This window comes from Nerophis ophidion, linkage group LG21, assembly GCF_033978795.1.
Source record: "Nerophis ophidion isolate RoL-2023_Sa linkage group LG21, RoL_Noph_v1.0, whole genome shotgun sequence".
NCBI lineage: Eukaryota > Metazoa > Chordata > Actinopteri > Syngnathiformes > Syngnathidae > Nerophis > Nerophis ophidion.
In genome coordinates, this window is record NC_084631.1 from 27,431,204 (window position 1) to 27,447,987 (window position 16,784).

The 16,784-nt window shown below is 43.4% G+C and overlaps 1 protein-coding gene across 2 annotated transcripts in view; it reads left to right on the forward strand.

Annotated features, from left to right (window-relative positions):
• The first annotated feature begins 13,139 nt into the window (after positions 1 to 13,139).
• The window catches only part of LOC133539980 (polypeptide N-acetylgalactosaminyltransferase 15-like), a 33,979-nt gene continuing 30,334 nt past the window's right edge, over positions 13,140 to 16,784 (forward strand). The window contains exons 1-2 of one of the 2 annotated variants that reach the window (XM_061882413.1): positions 13,140 to 13,645; positions 13,713 to 13,879. In XM_061882413.1, coding sequence (XP_061738397.1) covers positions 13,188 to 13,645; positions 13,713 to 13,879 — 625 coding nt within the window. In that variant the 5' untranslated portion in view covers positions 13,140 to 13,187. The remainder of the gene's footprint in view (positions 13,646 to 13,712; positions 13,880 to 16,784) is intronic. The other variant, XM_061882412.1, reaches the window with a different exon arrangement.

Sequence of the window (16,784 nt, forward strand, 5' to 3'; positions counted from 1 at the left end):
ACTTGGATTTCTGCATAAATTGGACATAACATGTGTTCTGCTCTTCAGCAAAAACACAAAAACAGACAAACATAGTCTGCCTAAACTAATACCGCTCAAAAAAAAGATGTCTTTACTTTTTACTGAAAACATTCCTAAACATTCCTGATACCGCACACAAGAAATTGATGCTTTGGTTTTCTATTCAACACAACATGTAAATATTCACAGAGCGGGCAGGAAAATGTATGTGAACCCCTCAGCTAATGACTTCTCCAAGAGTCAAATGGAGCCCGTCGTCGCCAGCCTGGAGTCCAACCAATGTGATGAGATTACAGGTGTTGCTTAACGGGGAACATTATCACAATTTCAGAAGGGTTGAAACCAATAAAAATCAGTTCCCATTGACTTATTTAATTTTTCAAAGTTTTTTTCAAAATTTTACCCATCATGGAATATCCCGAAAAAAGGCTTTAAAGTGCCTGATTTTCGCTATCTGTAAATCCACCCGTCCATTTTCCTGTGACGTCACAAACGTGGCGGATAGAACAGCAAGATAGAGCGACATTAGCTCGGATTCAGACTCGGATTACAGCGGATTACAGCGGTTTAAGCGATTCAACAGATTACGCCTGTATTGAAACGGATGTTTGGAGTGTGGAGGCAGATAGCGAAAACGAAATTGAAGAAGAAACTGAAGCTATTGAGCGAATAGCTATTGAAGCTATCCGGCGATCGCCTTCTAACCAACGATTGCATCTTTTGACCACTGGAGCAACTTAAATCCGTCGATTGGTATGTGTTTGTTTGGCATTACATGTTGGTGGAGGGAAAGGTTGGATGCAAATATAGCTACAAATGTACATACAGCTAGCCTAAGTAGCATGTTAGCATCGATTAGCTGGCAGTCAGGCCGTGACCAAATATGTCTGATTAGCACATAAGTCAATAACATCAACAAAACTCACCTTTGTGATTTCGTTGACTTTATCTTTGGAAATTCATCTGCTTTGAGTGTCGCACGATATCCACACATTCTTGCCATTTCTGCCATGTTAGCATCGATTAGCATACCGTGCTAATCGATGCACACGCCACGTAAGACAACTTGAATCCGTCCCTGATCGTGTTGTTACACCCTCCGACAACACACCGACGACGCATGATGTCTCCAAGGTACGGAAAACAGTCGAAAAAAACGGAAAATAACAGAGCTGATTTGAAATGTGTGTGTAATGTGTTTGAGAAAAAGGTGGATTGCTTCCCATTGTAACGTCACGGGTGAAAGGTCATCGCTCCAACAGCGAACAATTGAAAGCCGTTTAAATCTCCAAATTCACCCTTTTAGAGTTCGGAAATTGGTTAAAAAACATATGGTCTTTTTTCTGCAACATCAAGGTATATATTGAAGCTTACATTGGTCTGGTGATAATGTTCCCCTTTAAAGATGCCCTGCCCGATAAAAACACACACCAATATAAATGTGCTGTTCTCAACAGGTATTGCCTGACGTGAACAGTTGCTTTTCACAAAAGCGCTCAATGAAAACCTAAAATCAAGAATTGTTGAAGCTGGAAGGGATACAAAAGTATCTCTGAAAGCCTTGATGTTCATGTGTCTACAAATGGAGAAAGTTCAGCACTATTGCTACACACCTGTAAAGATGACTGTGAGAGCACAGCGTGGAAAAATAGTCCAAGAGTGTCAGCTAAAGACCTACACAATTCTTTGGTACATGCTAACTTTTTTGGTGACTAATCAACAATAAGGAAAATATTAAACAAGACTGGAGTTTATGTGAGGACACCACAGAGGAAGCCACGGCTGTCAAAGAACAACATTGCAGCACATTGGGAGTTTGCAAAGGAGCACCTGGATGTTCCACAGCACTACTATCAAAATATTATTTGGACAGATATTGTTTGAAAGGAACATACAACGCTATGTGTGCAGGAAAAAAGGCACAGCACACTGACCTCAAAACCTCATCCCAACTGTGAAATATGGTGGAGGTGGCATCATAGTTTGGGGTTGCTTTGCAGCCTTGGAGCCTTGACGGATTGTTGTCATTGACAGAAAAATCCATTCCCAATTGAAGCAAGACATTTTGCAAGAAAACTTAAAACCATCTGTGCGCCAACTGAAGCTCAACAGAGGACGGGTGATGCAACAGGACAAGCATAGAAGTCAATCAACAACAGAGTGGCTTCAACAGAAGAAAATACACCTTCTGGAGCAGTCCAGTCAGAGTCCTGACCTCAACACGATTGACATGCTGTGGTATGACCTCGAGAGCGATTCACACCAGACATCCCATATTGCTGCATTGAAACGGTTTTCAGACTTCATTCAGACCGTTGTTCGGGTCTGATCTGCAACTACAGGAAATGTTTGGTTTGTGAAGATTTGGTGACATGGCGATGCCGAGTTTGTTTTTCAGGGATGCGTCGGCATGAAACACAGCGTAAGGTAAGATACAAGGTTTATTTAACAAAAGAAGATAGGAACAAAAATACTGGAGCTAAGCAGAAAAGGCAAACAGGGAGATAGTGTGAGAGCTAGAGAAAACAAATAGAAACAACTAAAACTTGGCACAAAGGCACACAAAGGGAAAACAAAACCATTAGCATGAGAGCTAGAAGAGAACAGAGGCGTAGCGTATAAGCTAGCGAGAATAAACATACCAAATAGTCTTCAACTGTTGCGTGTGAGAAAATTAGAGTCCGACAATGAGAGAACAGAAAAGGCTGGCTTATAACGAATGGTGATTGTGGAACAGGTGTGTGTCTTGAAACCACGGCAGGTTAAAATAATACGTTGCTATGGAAACAGACAAAAAACTGGAACTAAAGAATCGCACTACAAAATGTGATACAGAAAAAAATCAAAACTACAACATAGAACGATCTGAGCAGCGGATCGCAACATGGTTGAGGTTATTGCTGCCAAAAGAGGGTCAACCACTTATTAGATCCAAGGATTCCCATATTTTTTACATCCTGCACTGTGTTTATTACATGTTGTGTTCAATAAAAAAACAAATAATCGCTTTCTTGTATGTAGTATTAGTTAAAGCAAAGTGTTTGTCTATGGTTGAGACTTAAATAAATATTAGAACACATTCTATGAACAAGTTATGCAGAAATCCAAGCCACCCCAAAGGGTTGACATACTTTTTTAAACAAGTGTGTGTAGCTTTTATAAAGCACCGTAGACATTCATCATAATTAAGATTAAGATATTATGTGATTCTAAGATCACTTAAGCATGTGAACATTTTGATTTTATTTGATACATTTATTTTTACATGTTATTACTTTGACTGAAGGTACCGTAGTGAGTAGTGCTTTTCAAAGAAAGAATGGTGTCCCACAAACCTCTGACTGTTCATTCTTTCTCCATAAACATGACATCTGTCAGGTTTGCTCCAAAGTGTTCCTTGTTTTCTGATCCTCACAGATGTTTTGCAGGCTGCAAGCACCTTCACCAGACACTCATACGCAAATAATAAGGAACTGTGCACTGGCATTCCCATGGTATTGAAGGTTATTAAGGAAATGCACAGTAAATACAAAATCCAAAGTATTCACAAAGGAATAGTCGAACATTAGTTGAAAATCTGTTGCGATCTGCTGCTCAGATCTTCACGTGTTTGTTTTTTTCATTCTCAGTCTGACCCGTTTATTTCCTGTTTTTGTCCATCACTATGGTTACACATCAGTCCACCTGTTAGTCTCGCCCCGCACACCTGCTACTAATTTTCACCCTCCTATTTAAGCTCACCTTTTCTGTTTACTCATTCTCGGATCCTAATTTGCCCACGCGCATCAGTGACGACTCTCATCATTTGTATGTATTTTCTCGCTAGCTCTCACGCCAAGCCACTTTATTGTCTAGCTTTCATGCTAAATGTTTTGTTTACTCTTTTGTGTCCTCGTACCAAGTTCTAGTTTTCCTTGTTTTATCCTAGCTTTCACGCTAGCGTCTTTTGTTTACTTTTTCTCTTTACACCAGTATTTTTGTTCATAGACTTTTGTTATTAAATACCCTTTATCTTACCTATGCTGTGTTCTGCTTCGACGCATCCACGGGAAAACCACACCGGCATTACAATGCCGAAGAAGAGTCTTCACAGTAGGATCCGAGCATTAAGAAGTTTTTCCGCGTCTGGCAACCACGAGGAGACCTTCGACGAAGGCACATGGAGGGTATTCCGAGCGATGGAGGCTGAAACTCTCCGATGCAATCCAGACGAAAGCATGATGTGGGACCTGGAGGGAAAACTGGTTCCGATCGATGCTTCCGGGAGCGGTGAGTTTCCCTCCCGCAGCGCTCGCGCTCGTCCGCGTAGGCGGAAGCCGCGAAGTATGGCTTCGTCGGGCGACAGAGACTTGCCCACTCCATGTCTCCCTCCTCACGAACACAGCAATCTACAGTCAGCACACAAGACCCCTACACCATTGTTTGGGGACCCAATAACACACTTTGCTAACAGTTTTACCGACTGGGCAAATTCCCAACTTGTGTCCCGCGCAGATGACGTCATTTCGTCGACGCCCCCCGGTAACGCAAGCCCGTCCTCCGATGATGACGTCATCAACAAGGAATTTTTGGGGGAAGATTCGTTTTCTCAGCCATTTTCAAATGACAATAACATTAATAATAATATACAAAAGTATCAGGATATTTTTTCTTATTATTCTAGTCAACCTCAGTCACCTAGTTTTTCTTCTAACCCACCGTTTAAACCTCATTCTCTGCCCAAGTCCAAGGTTTTTTCTCCCTTTTCAAAGGGACACTCTGGACAATATAGAGGGGAGGGGTCTGCCCGCCCCCCAACTTCCCACCACCCTCCCTTATGGTCAGTCCCTGACCACAGGGAACGGGTCTGGGATTCCCGTCTGGAGGGGGGGGCTATGGCCTATAGCTGTGTTGCGGAGGTAGGGCAGACGCTACCTGTTCTTAAAACTGCTAAACAAAAGCCTCCTAGACCTCCACCACCGGTGTTCACCCCTGTTAAACCTGTTAAGCCACTACGGCCTCCTAGACCTCCTCCACCGGTGTTCTCCCCGGTCAAGTCACGCCCTCTTAGACCTCCTCCACCTGTGTTCCGTCCGTGCCCTAGTTCTAGTTTTAGTCACAGTCTCTCTCAGAGTTCGAGTCCCAGCCTTCTTCGTAGCCCATGCTCTAGTCCTACTCGTAGACCGACTTGTAGACTGAGTCGTAGTCCAAGTCCTGGTCCGAGTTTCCGTTCTGATTCTAGTTGTAGTCCTAGTCTTTCTCGTCGTCGTCGTAGTCCTAGTTCCACTCGTAGACTGATCCGTAGTCCGAGTCCTGTTTCGAGTCCGGTCCCGAGTCTTGTTTCTTGCCTTTGTAATATTAGTACTGATTCCCCTCGTGGTCTTAGTCCGAACCCTAGTCCTTACCCAAGTTCTTGTCCGAGCCCCAGTGTTACTGTAAGTCCTAGTCTTTGTCCTAGTCCTTGCCCGAGCACCAGTTTGATTGTTAGTCCCAGTCCTTGCCCAAGCCCTAGTTTGACCGTTTGTCCTAGTTCTTGCCCAAGCCCTGGTATGACTGTAAGTCCTGGTCATTGCCCAAGCCCTTCTCAAAGCACTAGTGTGATTGTAAGTCCTGGTCCTCTCTCAAGTCCTTGCCCGAGTCCTAGTGTTTGTCTTATCACTCATCATAGTCCTAGTCCTGCTCACAGCCAGTCCCCTAGTTCTCCTCGGCAGACCCCTGTGCCTGCTCCTCGGCTGAAGCCGACACCTGCTCCTCGGCTGAAGCCGACACCTGCTCCTCGGCTGAAGCCGACACCTGCTCCTCGGCTGAAGCCGACACCTGCTCCCAGTCCGGTTCTCACACCAGCACATGACTCTAAACTGGTTCTCACGCCAGCACTAACTCCAAGGCTGGAGCCCACTCTAGCACCAGTTCCTAAGCTGGAGCCCACTCCGGTACCAGCACCACGACAGGTACCGGTGCCAGCTCCGCGCCGCCAAGCACCGGTGCCAGCTCCGCGCCGCCAAGCACCGGTGCCAGCTCCGCGCCGCCAAGCACCGCCGACGACGGGGCTGGAGCCCACACCAGCGTCGACGACGACTCCTGCGGCTCCCAGGCCGCCTCCGACGACTCCTGCGGCTCCCAGGCCGCCTCCGACGACTCCTGCGGCTCCCAGGCCGCCTCCGACGACTCCTGCGGCTCCCAGGCCGCCTCCGACGACTCCTGCGGCTCCCAGGCCGCCTCCGACGACTCCTGCGGCTCCCAGGCCGCCTCCGACGACTCCTGCAGCACCCGCATCATCCTCGCCAGCTGCACTCGGGCCTGCTTTGGCTGCAGTCCCCGCACCCTCGTCTGCTGCTTCCAAGCCTGCTGGGATTTCGGTGCTGAGGCGTCGTCCACCACGTCGATCACGGGCGTGGCCTCTGCGAGGTCATCCTCCTCGCCAGACACTCCCTCCTCCATGTCGGCCACGGATGTGGCCGTGCCCGGGTCGTCCGCCTCGCCGGGCACCTCATCCTGCGAGGCGGCCACTAATGTGGCCTTTTCGAGGTCGCCCGCCAAAACTTTTTCGGCAGCAGCGTTCCACCCGCCGCCGCCACATGATGTGTCCTCGGTGGATTCGGGGACATGCGATCTGGCGACCCTCCACCGTGGCCTCCCTCCGCCCTCCCTTCGTTTGTGAACTTTCTGGTTTTGGGGAGGGGGTTCAAGTTTTTGTTTGTTTTTTAAGACATCTGGTATCTGTCTTTTGTTGGGGGGGAATACTGTTGCGATCTGCTGCTCAGATCTTCACGTGTTTGTTTTTTTCATTCTCAGTCTGACCCGTTTATTTCCTGTTTTTGTCCATCACTATGGTTACACATCAGTCCACCTGTTAGTCTCGCCCCGCACACCTGCTACTAATTTTCACCCTCCTATTTAAGCTCACCTTTTCTGTTTACTCATTCTCGGATCCTAATTTGCCCACGCGCATCAGTGACGACTCTCATCATTTGTATGTATTTTCTCGCTAGCTCTCACGCCAAGCCACTTTATTGTCTAGCTTTCATGCTAAATGTTTTGTTTACTCTTTTGTGTCCTCGTACCAAGTTCTAGTTTTCCTTGTTTTATCCTAGCTTTCACGCTAGCGTCTTTTGTTTACTTTTTCTCTTTACACCAGTATTTTTGTTCATAGACTTTTGTTATTAAATACCCTTTATCTTACCTATGCTGTGTTCTGCTTCGACGCATCCACGGGAAAACCACACCGGCATTACAATGCCGAAGAAGAGTCTTCACAAAATCCATGCAATCATGTCCTGTTTATTCAAGCAAGGCAGTCAACATTAAGCAGCAGGCAGTCAACATTAAGCAGTAGGTGGTTGTGCACATTTTGAAGCTGTTTTTAAAGGAGTCACGCTGGGGAACGCTTTAGGACCTGGCGTTGAACTGAGGAAAGGTGGTCAAGTACGCGGTATTGCAAATTGGATAGATTTTGCTTGAAATTTGTCATATATATATATATATATATATGTATATATATATATATATATATATATATATATATATATATATATATATATATATATATATATATATATATATATATACACAAACCCCGTTTCCACATGAGTTGAGAAATTGTGTTAGATGTAAATATAAACGGAATACAATGATTTGCAAATCCTTTTCAACCCATATTCAATTGAATGCACTACAAAGACAAGATATTTGAAGTTCAAACTCATAAACTTTTTTTCTTTTGCAAATAATCATTGACTTAGAATTTCATGGCTGCAACACGTGCCAAAGTAGTTGGGAAAGGGCATGTTCACCACTGTGTTACATCACCTTTTCTTTTAACAACACTCAATAAGCGTTTGGGAACTAAGGAAAGTAATTGTTGAAGCTTTGAAAGTGGAATTCTTTCCCATTCTTGTTTTATGTAGAGCTTCAGTCGTTCAACAGTCCGGGGTCTCCGCTGTCGTATTTTACGCTTCATAATGCGCCACACATTTTCGATGGGAGACAGGTCTGGACTGCAGGCGGGACAGGAAAGTACCCGCACTCTTTTTTTTTACGAAGCCACGCTGTTGTAACTTTTGTCTTTCTGAAATAAGCAGGGGCGTCCATTATAATGTTGCTTGGATGACAACATATGTTGCTCCAAAACCTGTATGGACCTTTCAGCATTAATGGTGCCTTCACAGACGTGTAAGTTACCCATGCCTTGGGCACTAATACACTCCCATACCATCACAGATGCTGGCTTTTCAACTTTGAGCCTATAACAATCCAAATGGTTATTTTCCTCTTTGTTTTGAAGGACATCACGTCCTCTGTTTCCAAATATAATTTGAAATGTGGATTCGTCAGACCACAGAACATCTTTCCACTTTGCATCAGTCCATCTTAGGTGAGCTCGGGCCCAGCTAAGCCGGCGGCGTTTCAGCATATTGCTGATAAATGGGTTTGGCTTTGCAGAGTTGCGTTTTAGCTTGCACTTACAGATGTAGCGACCAACTGTAATTACTGACATTGATTTTATGAAGTGTTCCTGAGCCCATGTGGTGATATCCTTTACACACCGATGTCGGTTTTTGATGCAGCACCGCCTGAGGGATCAAAATCCGTAATATCATCGCTAACGTGCAGTGATTTCTCCAGATTCTCTGAACATTTTGATGATTTTACAAACCATAGATGGTAAAATCCCTAAAGTCCTTGCAATAGCTCGTTGAGAAATGTTGTTCTAAAACTGTTCGACAATTTGCTTACAAATTGGTGACCCTCACCCCATCCTTGTTTGTGAATTACTTAGCATTTCATGGAACCTGCTTTTATACCCAATCACAGCACCCACCTGTTCCCAATTAGCCTGCACACCTGTGGGATGTTCCAGGTAAGTGTTTGATGAGCTTTCCTCAACTTTATCAGTATTTATTGCCACCTTTCCCAACTTCTTTGTCACGTGTTGCTAGCATCAAATTCTAAAGTTAATGTTTATTTGAAAAAAAAAAAAAAAAAAGTTTATCAGTTTGAACATCAAATATGTTGTCTTTGTAGCATATTCAACTGAATATGGGTTGAAATATTTTGCAAATCATTGTATACCGTTTATATTTACATCTAACACAATTTCCCAACTAATATGGAAACGGGGTTTGTGTCTATATATATATATATGTATATATATATATATATATATATATATATATATATATATATATATATTTGGGTGTGGGAAAAAATCGATTTGAATACGAATTGAATTGAATACGTTGTGCAATTCAGAATCGATTGTCATTTTTTTTAAAATCTATTTTTTTGTATTATTTCAATTTTTTTTTTTTTTTTAATAAATCTAACAAACCACTACACAGCAATACCATAACAATGCAATCCAATTCCATTCCAAAACCAAACCTGACCCAGCAACACTCAGAACTGCAATAAACAGAGCAATTGAGAGACACAAACACGACACAAATCAAACCAAAAGTAGTGAAACAAAAATGAATATTATCAACAACAGTATCAATATTAGTTATAATTTCAGCATAGCAGTGATTAAAAATCCCTCATTTACATTTATAAAAAAGAAAAAAAAAAGAACAATAGTGTCACAGTGGCTTACACTTGCATCGCATCTCAAAAGCTTGACAACACACTGTGACCAATGTTTTCACAAAGATAAAATAAGTCATATTTTTGGTTTGTTTAATAGTTAAAACAAATTTACATTATTGCAATCAGTTGATAAAACATTGTCATTTAGAATTATAAAAGCTTTTTTTTTTTTTAAATCTACTACTCTGCTTGCATGTCAGCAGACTGGGGTAGATCCTGCTGAAATCCTACATATTGAATGAATACAGAATCGTTTTGAATCGGAAAAATATCGTTTTTGAATCGAGAATGGCGTTGAATAAAAAAAAAAAATCGATATATTATCGAATCGTGACCCCAAGAATCGATATTGAATCGAATCGTGGGACACCCAAAGATTCGCAGCCCGTGTATATATATATATATATACATATATATATATATATATATATATATATATATATTAGATTATCCAGAGAATAGTGCTCGATACTGTGGTAGAGCGCAATATGTATGTGTGGGAAAAAATCACAAAACTACTTCATCTCTACAGAACTGTTTCATGAAGGGTTCCCTCAATCATCAGGAAAATCTCCTGATGATTGAGGGAACCCCTCATGAAACAGTTCTGTAGAGATGAAGTAGTCTTTGGATTTTTCCCACACACATACATAAATATATATATATATATATATATATATATATATATATATATATATATATTGTGGCACCTGGTTCTCACCAAGACACAGTGTGGGTTTGCAAAAAGCCGAAAAGGACATTTATTGCACAAGTCTTTGTAGGAGGGGCAGGGTGTGGAATAATCCAACTTAAAGTGTCCATTAACAAAAATAAATATCTCCCATCCGGGGCTCTCAATCCTGCACACAGCACACTTCTTTACTTGTCATAGTTAATTGCCTATCAAACAAGAGAAAACCTAATGTGTTGAATGAATGTTGAGTCCCACTTCTCTGTGAGCGCTTTGAGTGTTTAGAAAAGCGCGATATAAATCTAAGTTATTATTATTATTATTATTATAACATCAGAAAACATTTCCCTAATAATGTCATTAATGGCGGTAAGTGGATGTCTCACTTACCGCCTGATGCACCTGCCTTGACACAGAGGAGAGCCAGACCTGAATGAGGCAGAGTTAAGAACAGTTTGTAGCTGGGTCCCACCTGGTCGCACAGCTGGTGGCACTTCAGGATGATTGAGAAGGTACAGGGGAATGTACCACCCCCCAATGGTGCGGCCAAGGCTGGGGCGTTGTCTTCTGTGTTCCACTCAGCCTCCATGCCCTGGTTCCTGCCCTGTGAGGTGCTTACCTGTCAGGTGGTGCTTGAGTGAGACTCCACATATCCTCCCCCCCCCGAAACTCGCCGGTCGGTCCAGGAGCTTAATTGTCCTCTTCGTAGAGCCGAGACATGGCGTCTGCATGCGGAATCGCCTTCCCAGACCGATATTCCACGGTGAATTGGTAATTCTGTAGTTGCAGGAACCAGCGTGTGACACGAACGTTTCGATTCTTATTTGTGGACATCCACTTCAAGGGGCCGTGGTCTGGATCCGTGTTCTCTTGACCGCGCTCTGATCCATAGTAAAGTTTCACCTCCAGGAATTTTAAACAAGGAATCACCGTGTGTTTGTGTGGCTAAAGGCTAAAGCTTCCCAACTCCATCTTTCTACTGTGACTTCTCCAATATTAATTGAACAAATTGCAAAAGATTCAGCAACACAGATGTCCAAAATGTTTTATAATTATGCCGTTAAAGCAGATGACATTTAGCTGTGTGTGTGCGCAGCGCTCATACTTCCTAAAAACCCGTGATGTCTTGCGTACACGTCATCATTACACGACGTTTTCGAAGACGAAACTCCCGGGAAATTTTAAATTGTAATTTAGTAAACTAAACCGGCCGTATTGGCATGTGTTGCAATGTTAACATTTCATCATTGATATATAAACTATCAGACTGCGTGGTGGGTAGTAGTGGGTTTCAGTAGGCCAGTGGTTCTCAAATGGGGGTACGCGTACCCTTGGGGGTACTTGAAGGTATGCCAAGGGGGACGTGAGATTTTCAAAAAAATATTTTAAAAATATTAACAATTCAAAAATCCTTTATAAATATATTTATTGAATAATAATTCAACAAAATATGAATGTAAGTTCATAAACTGTGAAAAGAAATGCAACAATGCAATATTCAGAGTTGACAGCAAGATTTTCTGTGGACATGTTCCATAAATATTGATGTTAAAGATGTATTTTTTTGTGGAGAAATGTTTAGAATTAAGTTCATGAATAAAGATGGTTCTCTATTACAATCCCAAAAGAGGGCACTTTAAGTTGATGATTACTTCTATGTGTAGACATATTTATTTATAATTTAATCACATGTTTATTTTTCAACAAGTTTTTAGTTATTTGTATATCTTTTTTTCCAAATAGTTCAAGAAAGACCACTACGATGAGCAATATTTTGCACTGTTATACAATTTAATAAATCAGAAACTAATGACATAGTGCTGTATTTTACTTCTTTATCTCTTTTTTTCCAACCAAAAATACTTTGCTCTGATTAGCGCAGGGGTAGGGAACCTATGGCTTGATGACTGCATCTGGCTCTCGGATAAATCCGAGCTCACATTGCTTAACACGATAAATAATGAATAATTTCACTTCTAATCACAGTGTTAAAAATAATGTTCAAAATACAAAACATTCTCATGCATTTTTAAGCCATCCATCCGTTTTTACCGCACCTGTTCAAGAAGTTGCGTTAATGGTAAGAAGTTATTTATTTATTATTGGTTAGTGTGGGGCTTGCCATTCTGGGGGTTCTTCAGACTACCAAGCACCGACATGGGAGCGTATTTCAGGGTTATAATATTGTTTTATTTTTCAATAAGTCCCTCAGTTGCTTTCCAGCAATTGTATTTTTCTCTTTCGTTTTCGCTCGCGCTCTGGCTCCAGCCCAGCCCCGTCTCTCCTCCTGGCTGCTGCTTATAACAGAGTGACAGGTGATTAGATAACAAGGCCCAGGTGGGCCATCTACGCACCTGTCGCTGATTTAGAGGCTGGTCCTGGCACACCCCCGTTCACTGCAGGCCCACAGGCCACGCCCCCTCCACAGTTAGCTTCGGAATAACAATATTATTACAAAGAATAAGAGACCTATTACACTCTAGAAATGTTGGTCTTACTTAAAAATGCATGCGTTTAGTTGTGTTCAGTGTTAAAAAAAAAATATTATACGGCTCTTACGGAAATACATTTTAAAATATTTGGCTTTTTGGCTCTCCTAGCCAAAAAGGTTCCCGACCCCTGGATTAGGGGGTACTTGAATTGAAAACAATTTTCACAGGGGGTACATCATTGAAAAAAGGTTGAGAACCACTGCAGTAGGCCATTAAACAGTTTGAGCTCAACAAGGTCAGTAGTGCAACATAATTAAACAATTGTCACAAATAATAAACAGTGAATACAACCATGTGGCAATATAAACAAGAATTCAGATATTTTGGAAAATAACAACAAAAAAACCCCACCTAAATATCGATGTTCTTGCCCCAGTATTAACCCGATACTGGTACTTGGTATCGACACGATCGATATGTGTGTCGGGTTGATAACTTGCCTGTGGCGTCCAGTGGATCCAAAGTGCTACTTTGGAGGAGTTGCGCTAACTTGCTCCGCCATCATGAGAAGCGTCCGCAAGAGGACGTTGTGTTGGTGCTCGGTGCTGCTGGGACTGCTTGTGTGGGTTCTGTCAGGTCTCTTTAACGGCGGCACTCGGCGGGAAGCCGGCGTCACTCCGCGGCGCATCCCTGGGCCACCGGGCGGCTCGCACCTGATGGTTCAATCCCGCCACGCAGCGTTGGAGCTGCTGGCAGACTCGGCCCCCATCAACTCGCTTCAGGAGGACCAGCTGTTGTTCGTGGGCTCCACGCAGGGCAGCGAGAACCCTCCGCACGGGAAGAAGTGGGGCTACAAGGTGCTGAAGGCAGCCAAGAAGCAGGACGCCATGTTGCGTGACCAGGACCTGTCTCTGCCGGAGGTGCGCCCACCCGAGTGAGTGCGCAACTTTGACGAGTAGTTGGTATGTGAGACATAATATTTGACCCTGTGTACATGACAGGTGTTTGGAGGATATGTACAGTGAGTCGCTGCCTTCTGCCAGTGTCGTCATCTGTTTTCACGACGAGGCTTGGCCAACTCTTTTACGCACTTTGCAAAGTGTCCTCAACACAGCACCCAGGGACTTCTTGTTGGAGCTCCTCCTAGTGGACGACTTCAGTACTCGCGGTATGTCTGCTTCGCTGCAAACACGCATGCATGCATGGGGCGCTTTCTTACATCCATCCGCATCATCCACCGTCACTGTTACAACCATCCATCTCTTGTGCATCATGCAAAATCACTGTTACATCCATCCATCTCTTGTGCATCATCCACCATCACTTTTCCATCCATCCATCCATCCATCCATCTCTGCATCATCCACCATCACTTTTTCATCCATCCATCTCTGCATCATCCACCATCACTTTTACATCCATCCATCTCCTCTGCATCATCCATCCATCGCCCTTTGTATCATCCACCGTCACCGTTACATCCATCCATTTCCTCTGTATCATCCACCATCACTTTTCCATCCATCCATCTCTGCATCATCCACCATCACTTTTACATCCATCCATCTCCTCTGCATCATCCGTCCATCTCCTCTCTATCATCCACCGCCACCGTTACATCCATCCATTTCATCTGCATCATCCATCCATTGCATCTATATCATCCACCGGTACATCCATCCATCTCCTCTGAATCATCCATCCATCGCCTCTGTATCATCCACCATCACCGTTACATCCATCCATTTCCTCTGCATCATCCATCCATCGCATCTATATCATCCACTGTTACATCTATCAAACTCCTCTGCATCATCCACCATCACTGTTATATCCATCATCTCCTCTAAACCATCCATCAATTGCCTCTATATCAATTACCGTCACCGTTACATCCATCTCCTATGCACCATCCATCCATCGCCTCTATCATCCACGTCACTGTTACATCCATCCATCTCTGCATCATCCTCCATCACTGTTACATCCATCCATCTCCTCTGTATCATCCACCGTCACCGTTACATCCATCAATTTCCTCTGCATCATCCATCCATCGCATCTATATCATCCACTGTTACATCTATCCAACTCCTCAGCATCATCCACCATCACTTTTACATCCATCCATCTCCTCTGCATCATCCGTCCATCGCCTCTGTATCATCCACCGTCACCGTTACATCCATCCATATTCTCTGCATCATCCATCCATCGCATCTATATCATCCACCGTTACATCTATCCAACTCCTCAGCATCATCCACCATCACTGTTATATCCATCATCTCCTCTAAACCATCCATCAATTGCCTCTATATCAATTACCGTCACTGTTACATCCATCTCCTATGCACCATCCATCCATCGCCTCTATCATCCACGTCACTGTTACATCCATCCATTTCCTCTGCATCATCCACCATCACTTTTCCATCCATTCATCTCTGCATCATCCACCATCACTTTTACATCCATCCATCTCCTCTGCATCATCCGTCCATTTCCTCTGTTTCATCCACCGTCACCGTTACATCCATCCATTTCCTCTGCATCATCCATCCATCGCATCTATATCATCCACCGTTACATCTATCCAACTCCTCTGCATCATCCACCATCACTTTTACATCCATCCATCTCCTCTGCATCATCCGTCCATCGCCTCTGTATCATCCACCGTCACCGTTACATCCATCCATATCCTCTGCATCATCCATCCATTGCATCTATATCATCCACGTTACATCTATCAGACTCCTCAGCATCATCCACCATCACTGTTATATCCATCATCTCCTCTAAACCATCCATCAATTGCCTCTATATCAATTACCGTCACCGTTACATCCATCTCCTATGCACCATCCATCCATCGCCTCTATCATCCACGTCACTGTTACATCCATCCATCTCTGCATCATCCTCCATCACTGTTACATCCATCCATATCCTCTGCAACATCCACCATCACTGTTACATCCATCCATCTCTTGTTTAACATGTACCATCACTTTTACATCCATCCATCTCCTCTGCATCATCCACTATCACTGTTACATCCATCCATCCATCTCCAATCCACCATCCATCCATCACCTCTATATCATCCACGTCACTGTTACATCCATCCATCTCCTCTGCATCATCCACCATCACTGTAACATCCACCCATCTTATCTGCATCATCCACCATCACTGTTACATCCATCCATCTCCTCTGCATCATCCACCATCACTGTTACAGCTATCCATCTCCTCTGCATCATCCACCATCACTTTTACATCCATCCATCTCCTCTGCATCATCCACCATCACTGTTACATCCATCCATCTCCTCTGAACCATCCATCCATCGCCTGTATATCATCTACCGTCACCGTTACATCCATCCATCCATCCATCTCATCTGCACCATCCATTGCCTCTATATCACCCACCGTCACATCCATCTATCTCTTCTGCACCATTACTGTTACATCCATCCATCTCCTCTGCATCATCCACCATCACTGTTACATCTATCCATCCATCTCCTCTGCATCATCCACATCCCTGTTACATCCATCCATCTCCTATGCACCATCCATCCATCACCTCTATATCATCCACTGTTACATCCATCCATCTCCTCTACATCATCCACCCTTACTGTTTTATCCATCCATCCATCCATCTTCTTTACATCACCACTGTTACATCAATCTATCGCCTCTATATCATACTCCATCACCGTTACTTCCATCCATCTCTGCATCATCCACCATTTCATCTACATCCATCCAACATCTCATCTGCATCATCCACCATCAATGTTACATCCATCCATCTCCTCTACATCATCCACTCACTGTTACATCCATCCATCTCCTTTGCATTATCCATCATCACTGTTACATCCATCTCCTCTACATCCATCCAACATCTCATCTGCATCATCCACCATAAATGTTACATCCATCCATCTCCTCTACATCATCCACACTGTTACATCCATCCATCTCCTTTGCATTATCCATCATCACTGTTACATCCGTCTCCTCTTCATCCATCCACATCATTCGCCATTACT